The 20,602-nt window shown below is 37.9% G+C and overlaps 1 protein-coding gene across 7 annotated transcripts in view; it reads left to right on the plus strand.

Annotated features, from left to right (window-relative positions):
* Window positions 1–20,602, plus strand: part of DLGAP1 (DLG associated protein 1) — a 415,626-nt gene that overhangs the window by 280,027 nt on the left and 114,997 nt on the right. For all 7 annotated transcript variants that reach the window (XM_048289360.1, XM_048289355.1, XM_048289356.1 and 4 more), the window contains one exon: window positions 9,172–9,386. In XM_048289360.1, coding sequence (XP_048145317.1) covers window positions 9,172–9,386 — 215 coding nt within the window. The remainder of the gene's footprint in view (window positions 1–9,171; window positions 9,387–20,602) is intronic.

Here is a 20,602-nt window from a genome sequence, read left to right on the forward strand (position 1 = left end):
ATCTTTGCAGTCCTTTAATTTAGCTAAAAAACAAAACAAACAAAGGAACCTGGATACTGTCAGCCGTGTTAGTGATCATAATTTTGCCACTCATTTAACCTTAACAACTGGTGCGTTCTGATTTGCTTAATTGAAAGCTGTGCTGACCTTTGGTGTCTTGAGTAATGGGGGCCTCCTAAGGACAAAGAGAGCTGTTCTACAGCAATGCCAGCTGCAATTTTATCTGCCCATGTTCCTTAATTTTCTGTCCTTTAGTTTTATTGTCCTCCTGTAACTTCTCAGTATTGAATATACTGGCACTGACCTTATTTTTTCCAGATTAATTTGAATTACTGTCAGTCCATTCTGTTAGCATCCCTAATGTATTCTAATAGTGCATCCATTAAGGAATGCAATTCTGGCAGCTGGAACCTGTTGGCATACTATTTGTAGGATTTAGCAACATACCTGGGTGAGACTACATTATATATACTGTTGTGTCAGAAATGCTTATTAAAATTATGGCTGCATGTAACAGCTGGCATTTGGTATCTATTTCAGTTTGTTCATGGATAAGATTTGTTTCAGTCGTGGATCTGACTTTTTTTCTGTAGCCTTAAATATTTGGAGTGTTCTACTCTTATTCTTTTCAGTGGTTTCACTGTGGGGGGGGAAAAAAAAAAAAGGAGTAAAGCAAAAAATCTTCAAGAAAGTCAAGTCCAGCAAAGAGGATAATTTCAATCTGCATCTGAGTTTGAAACCTTAACTTTTATAGTGGAAACATGTGAAGTACATGGGGAAGAAAACACTAAGCAGTGATACATATTCCTCAGTCAGTGCAAATAAGGAGTATTTCTCTTCATCCAGTTACTGGGTTGGGGTTTTGTGTTTGTTTCAAGAATGGAATTCATAGTACAGATCTTGAGTGAGGAAATACTACAGTGCCAGAGGAGTGGTTTGAGCTGGGCTAGCTGGCCACAGTTTTTATTCTGCCTTACAAATGCTCTTGTGGTTCTTGACAGGTGAGCTTCTGTCACTACTGAATTAAGCAATAAGAACATCGATCTGTTGTATATTGTTTGTCCTTTCATCCTCTTACCCTGAAACTGTGCAATGCACTGTCTTCTTTGGGCTTCTGATAGATATGCATTTATCTCACCAAAGACTAAGCAATGTGTCATGCAGTTGGAAAAGGCATTGTGACAGTTCTGATGGGCCAGGGCTTCCAAAGACAGTCTCTGAATTGTGTCCAGGAGTCTTTTATGCAAGTAAGTTTGTGTCTAATTTTTGCTTTACTGACATAACCCAGCCTGCTCACCAGTTTGTTAGGAAATCTTTGAGGTTTCCTGGTCTGTAGCAATTCAGTTTTTAGCAGATGAGAGTTAAGAGTATGGCCTTGATTTCATATCCTATGGGACACTACTGTAGAACATAGGTCACCATTTGGTGACATTTCAAGTCACTGAGAAGACACACTATGATTTTCTGAAACCAGGAAAGTTTCCTTACAGCCAAATGAAAGCTTCTTCACAGGTGTATAGCACTGCTGTAATGCAAAAGAAATCATTGTGAAAGTTCAGTGAAATCTGTCCACTGGCCACTAAAATGTGACAGAAGCCAACAGCCAGCAGGAGATGGCAGTTTCAGGGCATCACTTAGAGTTGCTGCCTGTGAGAACACAGCATTAGCAAAGCACCAGAGATTACTGAGTTACAGCCAGCCAAAAGAAACAGCATAAGGGCTGCTGCTCAAAATGCTCTCCCCACCACATCTGTTTTCTTCCAAGGATACAGAATCAGCTAAGTGTTCTCCACCCACTAGCCAGTTTCCTGCTGTCTGCCTGATAATGCCTGTGTGTGTAGTGAGAGAAAGGTAAAATGGCATCTCATCTAACAGTATTGCTTTGGATGCAAACCAGTCACTGTATGCAGGTGTTGAAGTGACTCACCACAACAGAAGATATAAAGATGAAATGAGAGAATATTTCTCTATTGCTAGTCATTGAAAGTGTCCTTTCAAGGACTGGTATTCATGTTAGCAGTCATCCTGTCATCCTTAACTGGGCAAGAAACCATATGTCATTATAACCAATGGCTTTGAATGCTTCAAGGGTACTGTACGCAAAAGATGAGAATGAATGTCTGCCCTCTGCCACTGGAGAATATCATCCATGAGTATCATTGAAGCAGTTCTAGTTTGAGATCCTGGCCAAGAGCCCTGATCTGTGACCTTCAGTTATGTTTACCTCAGCTAATGGATGTGGCAGTTGCTGTTTGGCTTCCTTTCTGCAGAAGGTGTTTAAGGGTGGCAAACTTGAAAGGCAGTGGCTGGAATCATTGTATTGGTATGCCCCTCTTCACGGTTGGTTGGATTTTTATACATAAAGCAGAAGGATAAAATTTACCTGGAATCAAGACATGGTAGTTTCATTTAGAAGACACGCATTCCTCTTCATAAAATGGAAGGTGAATCAGATTGACAAACCAGTGCTCAAGACACCTTTTGGCGAATGAACATTGTAAACTGGAGTGGTTCTTGAAGAATTTTGTCTGTTGGCTGACTCTCAGAATTCATACTGGTTTAGAAGACTTTCCAAACTACTCTTATGTGAAGGAAGATTGCAGTTCTTCACCCTGTTTGTTCAGGTTTGACGGAAGGGGTGGGCACAGCATGGAGGAAGTCATGCTACATCTTGGAGAGGTCTTTGTTCTGGTGTTAATTCCCCTCTTGTAAAAAAATACGGAGATAAGTTAGCTAAATTAAATTAATTTATAGTAGAACTCTGGGTTCCTACAATGATTGGTCAAATAGTGCAAGCTAAAGCAAATGTTGCTGCAGATACTGAGCATATTAAATTTGTCCTAAATAAAGGCAACCTTCCTAACTGCCTTTTTGAGAACACTTGAGGCTTATTAAACATATATGTTTCTTTCTGCTTTCTAAGGCTTCCTCTTTTTTTGCATATTTCAATGATTCCTAACATATGCACATTGGTAGAAAGAAATGCTACTCATCCTTATTGGTCTGATTAATTCAATATTCATGAGTGCTAGGAATAGGATCAGTAAGTGGAAGATGGCAATTGGAACTTCCTTTACAGCGTGCAGAAGAGGCATAATAATGGCTAAGACCAAATTGCATGGGTTTGAAAAATCTGCACTGAGCAGTCATTAGGCATTGTTCTTCAGTTGTGTGATTTCATTTCATTAGGTATTTGCATACTAATAGAAAGCTAAAGTTACAAGTCTGCTCTGTGAGCAATGGTTAGCCACTCCTTCCAGTCCTTTTGTTTACTTCTGTAGTCATCCACATTGCTTTGGCAAAGCACAGGGAGAAGCTTTAATGATTTCAGCTGCAATAAACCAAAGCAAACTAGAGATCAATAATGAACTTAATTTGCTATAGAGACAGTCTCTTTGCTATTTCATCCAGTGAGGTAAGTTAATAACTATTTGGGGAAAAAAAGAAAAAAAAAAAGGAAATTAGATATTCTAATTTAATTATTTAGAAATTGTTTAAAATGTTTTCTTTAGCTTTGTCATTATAGTCTGGGATTATTTCACATACTACAACATGTGAGCTTATGAAGTAAATGTTTGAAAACTGTGGGGCCAGTATACCTGTTAATTTAGTTTATTTGGGGTCCTAGACTATCTATTAAAAAATCCAGTTCCTTCATATCAAAAAATGCATTAAAGGAAATGACGAGTCAGTACAACCTGGCTAATGACAAAGTGTGAACACTTGCAGAGCAACATAAATTTAGTTAAAGATTGGGACAGGTAATCTATACACTAAATGATGCTGGATCCAGGTGAGATGTTGGCTAGTAGCAGTACTTCATCTTTATAGTCTGCTCTGTTTACAAAAAAATGTTGTATCAGCCATTTAATCAAAAGAAAGAAACTGTTGTCAGGCTTAGTGTTCATGCATGTAACAATTTATTTCCAGGGGTTTGCTGAAGTTTTAAGTTTCAGTAAGCTGCATGGCTCAGAGGCCTTTGCTGAATATTTTTTATGTCTATTCAAGTAATAATGGTGTTCTGTTTTACTATGCTTTCCGTATATATGAAGTACACTCTTGATTTTTAGGCTTGTAAAGATTTGTACATGAGCTTAAAGATCACTTAGAGAATGAAATGTTTCCAAGATCATTATTATTTTGATAGTGTGATTAATAATAGTTCTATTTTAATAGAAACAATTATGTTCATTGTTAGATTTGAGTTTAGCTCTTCTCTGTTCTTCATGAGAGCAAAAACAATCATGCAAGTGATGTTCCCTCTTGATATTCTGATACTGGAAAAATGGTATTGCCAAGGTAATTGGATAATATGATTTTCTTAAAAGCATAAAACAGCTTTATCTCAAGTATGTCAATCTTAATCCCATTAATCCTCTAAGGCAGCAGATACTGTGCATTTGCACTTGTGTGCAGTGTAGTATGTGACCTTGCAAGGCATAATATAGGCCATTCAAACAAAGTAAGAGCCTGTGGGAAAATCTGTGCAGACCCCCTGACTGAAATAAAATAAGAAAGCTGGAGGTTCACATAGACACTTCTCCCAGCATTTTTTCCAGACTAGCAGAAGAAATCACACTACAGGATGTGTGGTACCATATGTGTAGAAACAGAATGTATGAAATAATCTGACTGATTTTATTTTTGCAGGTTTTATTTTGGAGAGGGCTTTATCTTTTACTTTCTTCTCATGATATGAAACACTTTGTTGCGACAGTAAACTGCACTGTCTGCATGAGCTGTTACAGCCATGTCTGTTACAGCCAATACTTTTTAGGCACCAAAAAAGCACTCTGAAAATCAGGTCACTTCTTTTAGTAGGTATTGCTTGAGGTATTTGACTATAGGCACAGCAGTATTAAAATGCTGACATTATTTTATCTGCCTGAAATGAAAGGAAATGCTGAGCTTTAAGGGTTGTTTGTCCTACTCAAATAATACACAGGCAGAGACCCTTTCATAAAAAGTATTACAATTGTTAATAGCCAAGGCAGAACTTCTAAATTGTTTCTTTACCCTGCAAATGCTCTTTATCAGTTACACGATGCCTTACAGTTTTCTCCTACACCAAATTCTGAAATTAGGGTTTCTTGCTCTTGTGAATATCAGATAAGAAAAAAGAAGAAATAAGATAAAGGTGAGCTGGATCCAAATTTTTTTCTACAAATTCGCTAATATACAGAAACATAACTGTAAACAAACAATAAAAAGTAAAAACAAGATTTAAAGAAAAACAAACCTGACTTAAACACCTGCACAAAATCCCCATGGTCAAACTGTTTAACTAAAATAGCTTTTAAATCGAATATCCATTGCATTCTTTTATTGCAGCTTTATCTAGGCAGGTAAAGTAGTTTGTGCAAACACTCTGACTTCCTCAATGTGTTCTGTGAATTTGGAAGCGTATCTGGGTTGGTATTTTAGGCTGTTCTCTAAATCTGGATGGCTTTTTAACCACAGCCATCCTTTTCTCTTTGATGCATACAGGGTTTACCCTTAAACCCATAATATGGAAATGGAAGTTGGGTCACTTTTGTATTATTTCCTTTGGTTTTGTGCATGCAGGTGACTTCCAATACCCAAACCAGCCAGTGGGTTTGTGGCACTCACTGAGACTGCTTTGCCCTGGTCTCTGTGTGAACAGCTCATCTTGCTTTCTCTGAAACTAGTGTTTTTGAAAAAGTGGAAAAGCTGCTAAAAAGGTAGTGGTTGTTTTTCAGTGATTGCTCACTTCACTGATATGAGCAGAGCTCAAACTGGAAACTTCCAATCACATCGTACAAATTGAGGGACTAGAGCAGTGCATTCAAACCTCAGCATGGTACACAGGGTTTGCATGTGTACATAGAAAGTTTTGGGGTAAATCCATTGCAACCAGCGTTCAAAACCTGGCCTACTGTATCTAAATAATTTTGAGAATCTTTGGGATAAAAGGTCTTATACGTGGGGTTATTGATAACAGAAGTCAATAATTCCAAAGTAAATTTTTCCACACTTATCACTCACTGGTATTGCTCCTATAAACTATGGCATTAAATTTAACAGTGTATCTATGACTTAATAAAACTACAAGTGTTCAGCTTGCCTGAATTATGGGCACTGTATGAACATTGTAACTTTATCTCCCCTGACTTTTTCTCTGTTAAAGACACCAACCTTAACAATATACTAACATACTTTATTTAGTGCATTAAGGATTAATTCACTAATTTATCTTAATGAGAAAAAGCAAAGATCTTCAATTAAAGCATAATGAATAAAATATTAAACAGATCAAAGTGCATATCCTCTAAGAATTACCAGATTCTCTATATACTCTGACTTCGATATCTAATAGCTGCCTAAAAACTGATTGGAAATACACTATTACAGATTTTAAACTTCTGACTGAAGTCTGAGCATGTCATCAAAATGCCAGCAGAGCTTGATTTTACTAAACTTATCTTAAATTCTTTTTTGTATGAGTGATTTGAGAAGTCAAAATTTTACAGTGACAAGCAGAAGCTGTAGGTTCCAAAATGTATGTGAGAGGTGGTATGAATATAGATTGTATACTCACTGTTTGATGATGTTCTAGGCCTAGAACTAATGCAAGAATAAGACCTGAAAAAAATTTTATACTCTATCTGTCATAAGTGGCTAAGGGAGGACTGTAAAATGTTCTGTACTCTTCTATATCAAAAATCAAAACCTCTGATGGGTGTTACCTTCATTTGAAAGCATCATCTTTCCAGATCTGGTCCAGGCATAAACTTAGAAGTCGCAGAATGGAAATATTGCTCTGCTTTCTTTTTTTTTTTAATGTGGAAAAATACTAGAGCTGTTCATTTAGTCCTGTTCTTCCAGTAGATTCTGTTAGTACTTAGTACTCTTAGTCTTAGTTAAAGCTTTACCCTATCCTAAAAGAAAATTTCAGGTGGTTTTAGGAGTATTTATTCAGTAATATTCTATAGATGCACAATTCTGCATGTCATCATTCAATAAGAAAACTGGAGTTAGAACTGTATTTCTGCTTTAATGAACTTAGATTCTTGGAGCCCAGGAAAATAAATTCAAAAATAAACAAAACAAAAAACAAACCCCCCTCCCCCCCTCCCCAAAACCCCAAAACCCACAACAACAAACTTTGCATGCTGCTGGAAGAATTGTAGAGCCATTAACTTAAAGATATGTAAAGACAACATGGAAATTTACTTTAAAAAGGCACTTAAATTCTTTACAAAGGAAAGAATTAGTTAAATAAAACATGGAGAAATTGAGAATGACTAAGTCCTGAGAAGGGAGACTGGGTCTTAAGAAAGAATATTGATAAAGGGGAAACCTAGAGTAGATATCCAGGATTAACTCTTCAGTTCTTTGAGGAAAATACTGAAGCTCCAAGAGAGTTTCAAGGCTGGACTTGACCAAGAGAGAATGGGGAGAACAGAACACAAGAGGAAAGAAGGACTGTTTGAGCCTGGCAGTTTAAGGAAGGCCCTAAATAATCATGTCAGGAGCAGGAAAAAAAAAAAATCAATGAAAGAAGAAGGTTGGCAAGGTCTTGGGTTTTGAAATTGTCGGGAAACAAAGCAAAGACATAGGTTGTGAATAGTTTAGTTAATAAAATTAATATAGTTAATTAATTATAACTAGTAACAAGCCTATATGGGCTTAGGACCATTAAATATCTTTGTTCCTTTGTATACCACAGTGCTATACAAAGCGGTATACAAAAATAAACAGTTGCAGTTTATAGCAGTATAGATTGATAAAAGGCCATTAAAAAGGCCATAAAAATTTATTTGTATTAACAGTAACATTTGAAAGGCCTTACAGCCTCTGGACTTAGACTTCTGTTTGTAGTGGGAATCAACAGCTAAGCCGTTAGCAAGCATTCCAATGTTTTAGTTTTGGTTGTCTAAATAAGCTGGCACATAAATGCTCTGGCTGAAATCTGCAATGGGATTCACAAGATCCTCAGCAGAAGGTAAATTTTGATGAAGAACAAACTTCCCATAGAAAAGATTATTCTAGTAGGTGAGAGTATTTGTAAGTTGCAAGACAAATTTAGTAACCTAGATTCGTGCCTCCTTATTTAATGTGGCTTGTAAGGTTTTCTGAGCATTATAGCTGTGGCTGGTTTATAGAATTGATTCACTGAGAGGAATCAGAGAAGCAGCAAACTAAAAAATGACAACTACTTGTATTTAAGCCTACCACAGAATGAGTTTAACTAAAAACCTCTTTTGCAGGTTCACCTTTAGATAAAAATGGTGTTTCTGCAAAATAGCTTCAAAGGTCCTGCTCCACTTCATGTTTTTTCTGCGGTTACAGGAAAGAGAAGGATGTTGGTTTATGTGGTCAGAAGCCACAGGAGCAGAGGAAGGGGGACAGTGGGTGGGCAAGAGCACTCTGCTCTTGGACTGTCCTTTGTTAAGTCTCAAAATCTCATGAATGCACATTCCCACCATTCCAGATTTCCAATACAAAGAAGGGACAGCACTGACTTCAGATCAAGAGAAATAATGCACATCATTAAGAAGAAGAGAAAAAGAAGGGAATAAAGAGTTGTATGACTCAGGCACTCAGACTAACAGAATTCAAAAGGAGGCTCACTGCAAGCTGCGGGTGTGCAGTTGCACCAATTAAGCTATAGAAGCGTTAGTAGTAAAATTTCACACTTGCAAACCTACTTTTGTGATGATTAGTACATAGCTCCACTAATCTGAAATGTATCTTGAGCCAAAATCATCCTGGTGAGCATTCCTATGTACACTCTGTCAGAAAACATTGTCATATAGAGATTTGTATTTCAGTTTTTGTGCCTCCCCAAAGATGTTCAATATGTTGAGCTGAACCAAACATACCCTGATCTGGTTTATAAATGCTTTGAATGAAAATAGCTAAAAAAAACCAGATTTATCCAGCCCAGTATTAAACCTAACCAAGGCTTCTGTGTCAGCATGTTTGCTAGAAACTTCCCAGATAAGTAATAGAAAATAGCAAAGAACTCCAGAGATGCTTGTGACTATGCAGAGTGAGAAGTGGGCCCCCATTCCAACAGCAACCCATGGTCAAATGGGATTGAGAACAGGCCTTTGACCATCAGAGTTTTTGTTATGGCTCTGTTGTGGCTTACCAATAACACCTGGGAGGAGCATACTAATAAGAGAATTGTGTTTATCACCTCAGGTTCCTCAAGATGAATGGACTGGCTACACTCCCCGAGGAAAAGATGACGAGATTCCCTGCCGCCGAATGCGTAGTGGAAGTTACATCAAAGCCATGGGGGACGATGACAGTGGAGACTCGGACACAAGTCCAAAGCCATCTCCAAAGATTGCTGCACGGAGAGAGAGTTATCTCAAGGCCACCCAGCCATCCCTTACAGAGCTTACCACCCTCAAGTAAGTCCATGTTCTACCACATACAGCTCTCCACTAACACATGCATCTTCTACGTTTGTTTCTTCTCTTTACATTTTCTATGTTTTCTATTGGTTTCTTCTCTTTAGTGCTAGCTGCTGGTTCAGGAAAGTATTTGAACAAATGTGCTCAAGCATGCTTATTTTGCATGGGTTTCTTTCTGAACAAGAGTAAACATAGGAATGTTTCAGAATGTTATTCTGAAAAGGGACCTGCACTATGAATTTGCAAAGTATTTTAACCTGTTAGTGTTAAGTGAGCGTCCAGTTATGTACAGTAGGTCTGCTCTTTGAATGCTTTGCTAAATTACAGCTTTGGCCTGCAAAAGCTTTGCATAACTGTGTATTTATATATACTCAACATGTGAAATTAGCCCTAAGATAGTCTTTGCAACTCCAGAGAGCACCTGAGATGTAATTAAAAAGAACTAAGACCATCTGAAAGTAGACAAACCCATGTTTTCTGCTCAGAATTGCACGGTATTTTGTGGAAAACCAAAAATTGATTTTTTTTAATTGTTTATGAAAGCTTTATTTAAAAAGAGTCATGATTTTATGGTTTTCAAATGTCACTATTTGTTTTTCCTATATTTATGTTTTAAAAAGCCACCCAAATTCTCAGGAAAATTGTACAAATGGACAATTTTGTATTAGTGTTTTATTTTAATTGATTCTAAAATGGAAAGGTCCCTTAAAGCAAGAAAATAAATTATGTCCATAAAAGAAAATAGTGTGGGTTTAAAATCAACAACAATTCTGTCTGTCTTTAACACAATTCTTTACTATAATAGTGAGTCGTAGTTCACTGGACCAAAAAAAACCAATTTTAGTATAACTTGCCTAAGGCTGTAGCTTTAAAATGGGGAGAAAAAAAAATTAAAAGGATCTCTATCTCTTTTAGTATCCATGATCAGTGACAAAAGACTCCTTCTGCATTTCCCTTATTAATTTCTTCTCCTTCCTTGTCCTCCTCTGCCCCATTTTTTCCCAGAGATCTTATCTGAGAAACAGATTTTAGAGAAAAGCATTTGATCCTTGTTAAGAATGTCATGCTCTTGACATCAGTGATGACTAGACCAGCAGAAAAAAGAAAGCTTACTGCAGCTCCCCGTAGCAGCCTGCCTGACTTTGTCTCAAGGGAAGCCAGGGATTGCTTCTTCTCTGTCTTTCCATTAGTGTCCAAAGGAGAAAGCAATCTCATTTTCTGCAGGGATTTTCATAATGTAGCTGGCCTTTGCTCAAGGGATCTAGTGATTCCTTTCATCATCCAGAAGACTTTACCACATCCTTTCCTGAGCCAGAACTCCTCCTGTGAGATCAGTTATTGCAACCTCTGCAAGGTGAAGATGAATGTTATTTACCACCACAAACTCCATCCAGCCATGCTTCATGCATGGACACACTTTCAGGCACGGAGCTTATTCTTTTTGAGTTTTTAGGAGCATGCTTTCCAGAGTTCCATAGCATATGTGAAGCACAATGCATCACAATGAGTGTATTTGCTCTTGGTCATTTCTGTTCTCTGTAGATACAGGATTTGCAAAAGAATATAGATTTATGAAAAATCAAAAGTCCTGCATGTCACTGTTCACCCACAGAGGATGTTAGACCAGAGGTGCCAGGCAGCAGAAGTTTTTAGCTTTCAAGTCATTGTAATTCAGCAAAGTGCTTGTATAAATACTTAATTTCCCATGTTTTTTAATCCCTTCCTATTCGGGAAAGCTTTTAGGAATGTGCCTAATTTTAAGCTGCACTCTGTAAAATTCACATAAGTTTAGGAGCTGTGCAGAAGTAGGACATAAATCATAGGGTAGAAGAAGGAAGGGAAAATGGTAAATGGTAGTAAAACAAAAAAGAGGAGGAAGCATGAAATAACTTTTCTTTTTCAATGACTTTTCATCATAAACTGGGATGAAATAGAATTATTTATTTTAATCTATGCTGATATTTTAAAGAAATATCTCTTCCTGGGAAACCTTTCACTTTCAGAGACAATTTGTATAATATATAATTATGCAGTGCTTTCATTCCTTTCTGCTGAACATGATAATTTCTGGGGGTTTTATGAGAAACAGCTGAGTACTTGGTCTGGGAATTGAAGTCTTCTGTTAAGCTAGGTCTTTGTTTCCAGAATTCTTCATACTTTACTTAATAGTGTGACTTGACCTTCACAATGACATTAGTTTTTCATCCTGATTACTGTGAGAGTTGTGGTAGAGTTTTTGCAGGTGTGTTGGACAGAGACTTAACTAGGGTCCCTAACTCACTGAATATAGGTCATCAGGCAATTGTGTGATGTGTGGTAACAAGTTATTTCCTTGGCTTGCTGTTGACTTGTGTTCAATTTGCACCTGAATAAGAGCTTTGTGGAAATGAGCCAAAGGCTGCTCTAGGCAGCAGGCAGCCTTTTACTGTCACTAGTGGACCTTCTAGTTGACCTCTCAGGGTATTATTAACACCCTAAAGCTGAGTGGTATTTCGCTCCTTTAATTATGGGGGTTTTCTGCCAATGAAGAACAAAGCACGCTGTGAGAGCAGTGTTTCTACAGCAGTAATTGTCAGGGATCTTCCTGATGCGCTTCTTTCTGCTACTCCCTTTCTCAGTTTGCTGTATGCAGTCTCTAGTTGGCTGCACTTTCATCTCTGGCAGAGCAAACAAGTTAAAAACATGTTCCCTTTTGCTTTCACTGTTGTTTTTGAAGGGATTTTTCATCTTTTGGGACTTTTCCTCTCTGACTCCTTTAAGTCTAATATTGGTCTCACAACCCACGCTGTTCCTCCCACCTACCTACCTACCACCGTTCATGTGCCTACGCTTCTAAGGAAGTATTTTCATTGTTACCAATGTTTCTTTTTATACAAGGAATAACCTTTGAACAGCACAACTGTGTCATATCTCCTTTACATAATACAAATTTATTTCCCTGGTTCTGCCGAGGATTTTTTCCTTGCTATACCGTACAATCTTCCTCCTACAATTTTCCTCCATTGCCATGGTTTCCATGTGGTTACAGCACATGTGTCAAATGCTGTGGTACCATTCTGGATAAAGCACAGCTTGCTGTGATTTTGAAATACACACCTCCGCTGCTGCATTCTCATTATCCTATCAGGAAGTAAGCAGATTTTTTTTCCTCTGTCTTTGCTGGCAGTATGCTCTTGGTGTTTAAGCTTTTACTGCCTAGATAAACTGATTCAGCTGGAAAAAAAAAAAAGTGGTGTTTTCTTGCCATTCCCGAAAAGCGGGAAAATCTTTCACTTATAAGTAGGTTGAAAATAGACTGGTTAGCAAACTTCTAAAGAAGGTGCAGGTGACAGATAAGTGACAATTCTGTTACAGCTGAGCTTGAATCAGGACAAATTCCTTCACTATGTATATGTACCTTGTTTATGTTTAGCATGGTTTAGTTGGGAAAAAAAGTATGCAATTACATTGCTGTCCCCACGCCAACCTGTCACCTCCAGCTCCCAGTAACTTTTAAATCCATTGGCCAACTAAAACCAAGCTTGCTAGAGAGACTGGAATCTGAAAGATGTGAAGTTCCAGAAAACTTTATCAAGATCCGTAGCTGTATAAGGCAAAGAAGGATCTGCAGCCATCGCTTTTGTTCTTTTGAAGGACTATGGGCAAAGAAGCTGGTGGGTCAGCGCAAAGAATAACATGATGGGAGCATTTTCCCAGCCTAAAAGATAAGGAATATGGAAGGGACTGGAAAACTCTGTTGAGGACAAGAGGTCTGAAAGATGGTTCCTGTCACCAGAGGTTTTCTACTTCATTTTCCCGCTTTCCTCTTCTCCACTGCAGGCACATTCACTGCTTAAAATACAGATGCAGATTATGCTTCTTAACTCATTAGTGCTGCTATTGTGGGGACTTCATCCACTTGAACCTTTTATTTGGGGTTTTTTTTGTTTCTTTGTTTGGAGGGGGTTTTTGCAACATATTACAGAACTTAATGGTAATTTATTTGTAGCCATGGATTTTGGGTTAAATACAGTTGCAGTATTTTGCTTTTGAACTCATATTTGATCATCATAAACATTTTTCTGAGACAAGTTGTACTCTGTGATCACTACTGAATTGAAAATTTTAATGATCTTGGTACTTTGTAGATGCATTTGTAAAAGTTATGTAAAAAGGATAGAAGAACAGAATTGAGGTTTTTCTTAGTAAATCTTTTTTTTCAAGTATTTTACTAGGCATGTGATGTTTTCCAGTCAACTGTGATTAGGAGAAATTCAATTATAAACACCAAAACCACTTTTTAATCCACACCAAGTTTCACCACTGATGATAAAGAGCGAATGTGAGGCTATAAGCATTAGACTTTTCTCCTTTTTATCACATGGTAAAGAATTTTTCTATATAACTTCCATCATAGCTGCATCTATTCCTATGCGTAGATGAGTGATGCTTAGAATAAACCAAACAATTCCTAACTTTAAAGTTTATCAGAGACATTGCATAAATAATAGCTCAAAACAGGGGCATGTTATTTGTTTACACCCACACTTATAATTTTATGTGTTAATACAAACAGCGTAAGTACTTTCTACTTGTATGTTTATGGGAATCTGCAGATTAAATTGTTTTGAAAAGCAAATCACAATAAATGATCAAGCTCAGTTAAGTGGTAGAATCTGTTAGCAAGCTTAGTAGCAGTGACAAAAGCAAGAAGAAAGAGGTATATCTGATTTATACTCAACTGAACTCAAACTTTTACATCACCTTACTGAAAACTCATCAAGTCACTTCCTGGAGGACAAACCATCAAGCCGAAGTCAACCTATATTACTAACCAAATCTTGACAGAGTTGCAGCACCAACTGTGCTAGGATGACTTGGAAGGAAAATCAAACCACTCCATTGTTACTTAGTATAAGACATATTTCAAGATAGGAAATCCCCTGGTCCTTGTAAATTGTAATTTCCTGAGGGAAATTATAAGGGTTGTATGGATAATTTTAGCCTGAAACAGTGCCCAGGCTGTTGTGTCATTCAAGCAAACTGAAGCTGATGTCCTTAGACTACTCTTCACCATACGGTGCATCATAAATCCTTAGGTATGAAAACCATCCCAGTCTTGGGAATGAGTGCCTATTTACTTTGAGGTGTTTCTATATTGCTATTATATACTCCAAAATATCCAGAAAAAAAAAGGCGTCATATAAACAAAAGCACACTTCTTTTTTTTGTTTCTTTTTCTTCTTTTTTTTTTCTTTTTTTTTTTAATTGAGGTGGTGTCCTCATTCTGCTAAAGTCATCTGACCCAGATCACAGACAGGGGGAAGGGAGAGGTGGTGCAACACCACATTTTCATTATGGTGAATATTTTTAGACACATGCAGGGAAGCTTGTTAATTTTCTTTCTTGCTGAGTGACTTCCAATTAGGAAACAATGACTTGCTAATTAGTACAAAAGGAATAAATCTGATTAATCTTTTACTAGTGTTTTACAGTATGTTTTCAGTACAGTTGGTGTAATTGTTTCATGTTGCAGTCTCTTTCATTTTTATCAAACCTGTAGCTAGCAAAGGAATTTTTTCCATGTTCCTTGAGGTGTGTTTTGTTTCTTTTCTTGAACAGGGAGTTTTTAAAATTTTGCAGTAAAGAGAAAGAGAAGCATCTCCTTGAGTTTTGGACAGGCAGCCTAAGGAATAGTATTCTGGAACTATTACTGGCCTAGGCAGTAACTTTCCCAGCTCACATTCACTGATGCATGATCTATTACTTTTTATTCATATTATTGCAATCCATTTTCTCTTCTCTCTGAAACTAGGGAGAAGCTGTTGGACACATTTCTCACTTTGCAGGCTTGTGTGTCAGGTATGATTAAGTTCAGTGAATAATTTAGAAGTCAGAAAAAAATTTGAAAGGCAAGACAATGAAAAATTATTTATTTTGAGGTAGTAGGTGGTCATACTTCTGCAGCCAACGGTTTCCTTATGGCAGCTGACATCTGTTTTGTCTATATGATATTTAAGGAGGAGAGGATATTGATTTGTTGGAGGAACTTGGAGCTTTTAATGAACAGTTGCTAGTGATGGATTTATAAAGCACATTCAGTCAGTTAAGGCTTAGTATCACTGACAAGCATGAGAGAAATCTTGTCCCCCATGGCTGGTTCCCTTCAAGGTTTTGTGTCCTCCATACACAGAAGTATGGATGCCTTTACAGCACAGAAATGAACCCACAATCATCTGTGGAGACAGGACATCCCTATGTTTCGTTGCACAGGACATGGTTAGGATAAACACTCCTCCTCTCTACTTCTGTGGTGTTCCCCACCAGTTTATCTCGCAATGAAACTGAGATTCCCTAGGTATTACAGTCTCACTGGTAGCAGTCATTGCTTATCACACTGTAAAACTTAACTTTCTGTTAGTCCACACCCAGCTACATATGCTCTGTTATGTCAGTATTACCACATTGGTATAAATATTACTTCTTGTTTCTCTAAGATGAGAAGTGAAAATTTTGTTGTAATCTGTGATGTATTCTATTGTTGTTGTCCCACTTGTACTTTTACCTTTGCTTGCTGAAATTTGAGGCAATCATACTGTAACAATAAACTTACATAAGAATGTCCATAGAACCATAGAATGGTTTGGATTAGACAGCACTTTAAAGATCATTAAGTTCCAACCCACCCACCATGGGCAGGGACACCTTTCACTAGACCAGGTTTCTCAAAGCCCTGTCCAACCTGGCCTTAAACACTTCCAGGAATGTGGCATCCACAACTTCTCTGGGCCATCTCTTCCTGTGTCTCACCACAGGCAGAGTTAAGAATTTCTTCCTAATCTAAATTTGATTTTTTTCAGTTTGAAGCCATTCCCCGTTGTCCTATCACTACATGCTCTGGTAAAAAGTCCCTCTCCAGCTCTCTTGTAGGCCCCCTTTAGGTACTGAAAGGCTGCGATAAGGTCACCCCAGAGCCTTCTCTTCTCCAGGCATAAACATTGACGAAGAAAAGAAAAAGCCTATAACTTTTCTAGGCAAAATATGATTTTTTGGCAATACTATAGAACAATTTTGGAAGTCAGTAATCTGTGAAAGAAAAGCAGCAACCTCATTTAGATGATTGTCTTACTTGCAGACGCGAAAATCCTTGTCCTGTATCTAGTCATCTGCTTCACTTGTACACAAGATTTAGCTTCATATGGAACATAGCTACAGATGAAAGTTAGGACTTCCAACATCTTAGCTTCTCTCAATTAAATCCTAGAAACATTTATGCATTTTAAAGCAAATGATGTTGAAGGTAAGACTGTTATCACTTAAAAAGCAAAGCCTATCACTGTACTTCATGTGTCAAATGGGTATTTCTAGGGCTTGTGTTAAGAAGCACAGTTATAATTGCTGAACCAAAATGTGTTTTTGAGCCATCTCTTTCAGTGTATAGTCTTTACAGAGCCAACATGTGTGTTTACATGCAAAACTGGTCTTCTTTATTTTTAGCCCTACTTCTTCCCACATACTTAAAATGCTGCCTCAAGAAAGGGAGTTAATAATGTCCAGTGGAGACAAGAAAAAAAATACTGCCTAAGACTGCAAGGGCATACACAACCTATATGTTATGAGAATTTTCCTAGCAGTAATGATAGTTAGGCGTGGGAGTGAATTGCCAAAAGACATCACGCCACTGGACATTTTCAAGAAAAGGGTAAAAAAAGACTGTCAGGACAAATTTAGGTATCGCTGATCCTACTTTAGGGTGGAAGGAGGGACCGAATGACCTCTTGAAGATCCCTCCAGACCTATCTTTTTTTATTCTCTATCTGTCTTTCTCAGGCTATTGAATATACCCACTATCACTGTTCTTAATTCCTTTTCTTAGCTTACTTTTTAAATATAAAAATAAAGCTCTCATCAGGACCAAATTATTCCTGAAGGCCTGCTGTTGAACAGTAAATTTAGATATCCCACCCACAGCAGTGCTGTGCAGTTCTTTCATGTTCTTTAAATGTTATTTCATTGCTAGGGATTTGAAATCATGTTCCCACTGCTGCCAGCCATACCATGCTTGACCCTTGGTATGTGATCTTGTACTATCTGGTTTAGTTTGCTAAGGGGAGCTGAGCTGATATATTGAATCTGCCATGCAGAAAATTCACAGGCGTAAAATGAGATGTGCGTTTGCAAAAAAAAAATCAGTCTGGAGTCCTTAATATTCTACATAACAAGACAAGCAAACAGGCAACAATAATTAAGTTAATTATTCATAATGATTTTCTATTCTGATCAGCTAGAAGTGCAATCTTTTCTCACTGTGAAATGGTGGAGCCCTTTCGTATTAAAAATGGAAAAAGTTAAAATAATGTATATTGCTTTAGTTTTGATGTGAAAGTACAAGACAAACAGTGTTTCTGCGGACATGCTTTGGGATCTTCTGTTAATTTGCATCATATTAGTATGAGACAAAGAGAGATGAAAATGAAGACTTTTTCTGCTCTTACAAATAAAAGATACTATCTAAGTCATGTGATACCCAGTTATTTGTTTCTTCTATTTTCCAGGATTGTATTACTGCTAAAATAGAGCAACTTTCAGCTTAATTTAGTAATTCTCTGCTGGCTTGGGTGCAGGGTGAAGAGTGGGAGCATGGGGCAGCAAAGAAAGTATATGGCCCCTATAATAGGTGCAGCATCAAATACCACTCTGCTCCCTGTGACATGTGTGAATGAAAGTTCATCTAAAGAGACTTGACTTTTTAAAATCTCCTCTCCTCCTAATGAAGTTATAAATCTTTTCAGGAGTGGAGAAATGAGGGGAAATCCTTAAAGGCATTTTTACATTGTACCTGCTTTGTTACCCATTGTACACCACACAGGCAGAGAACCATCATACAATCATTGTTTAATTTGCTGGCGTGAAAAAAAAATTGTTGAAAGCACCTTTGCAGCAGCTGCTGAATTCTTGTGAGAGATTTCTGTGGTTCCATCTGCAGCTGAGCTTCACAGCAATTTCCCATTCCCCTCCAGAAGGGATGTGCTACCTGACCAGCCTGCACCCCAGCTGCCCAGCAGCTTTGCCTCCAGCAAGCCCAGTGACTGCAGAAAGCACTAACTGGTTTTGTCATCCCCAAATGCCAGCAGCCACATCCACAGCACCCAAATCCTTCTCATTCTTCAAGTGATGTTGGGCTGGCAGACATGCTTGAGCTGTATCTGTGCAGCTCTGCACTGTGACAGTGATGTATCATGCTGAAGGTAATCTCAGGAGATTTCTGGACTAGTATGTAAATCTCTCCTGTTTTATATATGACAATTGCTATAGCAAATCTGTGCTAAGCCTTCATTACTCTATGCTTGAAAGCAAACCTTGAGTAACTACTTTCGGGAGGTAGTTCTCCTTGGGTTAGTCCTAAAAATATTCAGTTAGTATTTATTACTTTATCACACCAAAATAGTTATGATATAGACAGACATTTACTAAAACTCTCTCACAACGATCAGTATCTAGTACTGTCTGCATTAAAAAAATTGGAAGATGTACTATAATGCCAAATAATATAAGGTTCTTATTTCATTTATTACTTCTCCTGTTTGTTTTACAAAGCTTAAAACTGCTAGTTCGTTTTTATTGCATGTAAAGAAACAGTTTGGTTCTGAACTTTGCATAAATCTCAAAAATAAGGATAAATACATAATGCAGAAAACTTAGAAACACTCTCGGTGAAATGCTGTCAATGACACCGAGTTGTAGAAGTGATAAATTTATATTTATAAAAGATGAAATTTTAAGGGGCGACAATTTCTACTTTGGTAGAAAACTTTGATAGGTCTTTTCTTCCCTATTCTAGTGGGATGTAATCAACACATCATTAAACCATCCTCATGAAGTTGCAATCAAAAACATTAGAAATCTCAGAAACACTGGCACTGCCTTGTCAATAAGGTCCACTCTAAACCTCTAGCCAAGGATTTCAGCCTTGCGCAGGATCTGTTGGACTCATGTCAGCCATGTGGCTGTAAGCTGTGAGACAGCAAGGCTTTGGCAGAGAAACGTTGCTCAGACTTGTTTGAAATGCTGGTGAGTCAGGCTGTTCCACTGCAGTTGTTCAGTCATTTGCTGTTGGGTAGGATGTCATTTCTGAGCTGAGCAGTAACTCTCTGTCTATTACTTCCTGCCCTCCACCACTTCCCTGCTCCCTACATAAAGATCATTTGACTAAGGGCACAAAGTAATTGTTGTTTACCTGTGATGAACAAGTTTGAATTGAGACCGAGAGGATGATGCCTTATTCATAAATAAGATGTTAGACTGACAGTGGCTGGAATTAATGTCAGCACTACCTCACTATTTCTATTGTCCCTTTTCTCTCTCTTTTTTTTTAATAAGTGATTCCTTACTATTCCTATAAACCTCAGTACTTAGCTAAGTGTCCTTTCTCCATTAAAAGAGACAAGGCTTGCATGAAGAGCAGCACAATTACAGTCACTGCCCCTTCACTCAGTGAATGAATGTCCTCTCAACTATTTCTGTATTTCTACCTCTCCACTGCTTATTTTATTTCTACCTCCCCACTGCTTATTTTATTTCCTTTTTCATAGTGAATTTCATTCAAAGTGAATTTCACACTTTGAAAATAATCAGTATGTAGCAGCTTCTTCTGCTTTCATTTATTATAACCCTCATCCTTATACATCCTCCTACTAGAATTTCATCAGTGGTCATTTAATTATTAATTTTTTTTCCATTAGTGCAGTTACTAACATCATTCTTTTGAGTCTTTCACAGTTCTTTCATCCCACAGTTCCTCATCCTGACTAGAGCCAGTCTGCTGTTAGCACTCCTGGATCCTTCTCTTTGCATCCTTTCTCATCCGGGAGGCGTGCAGCTTGTGTTGAAAACAGCTCTGCCTTCCTTCAGCTTCGGTGCTCCGTTGCTGCCACCATACACGTGGTGGGTAGCTGCACTCAGTCACGCTTCAAGCTATCTTTGGAGTGATTTCCTCAGCAACTGGGTTTGCTCCCTGCTCCATTTCTCCAGACAGAAGTTGCTGCAGTGGCTCAGAACCACAGCCCGGCAGCTGAGGTGCCCTTGTCACTGGCCAGCGGTCAGGTGGTCCTTGCACACTGATCCCTGTGCAAACACACGTGAGTGCTGAGGAAGCTTTATCCTATCAGCTCTAACTGTTCTTTCTCCAGAGAAGCTAATCAGATTCATTATATCTCTGTGATGACTGTGGTATC

Source organism: Corvus hawaiiensis, chromosome 30 (assembly GCF_020740725.1).
Source record: "Corvus hawaiiensis isolate bCorHaw1 chromosome 30, bCorHaw1.pri.cur, whole genome shotgun sequence".
NCBI classification, from domain to species: Eukaryota; Metazoa; Chordata; class Aves; order Passeriformes; family Corvidae; genus Corvus; species Corvus hawaiiensis.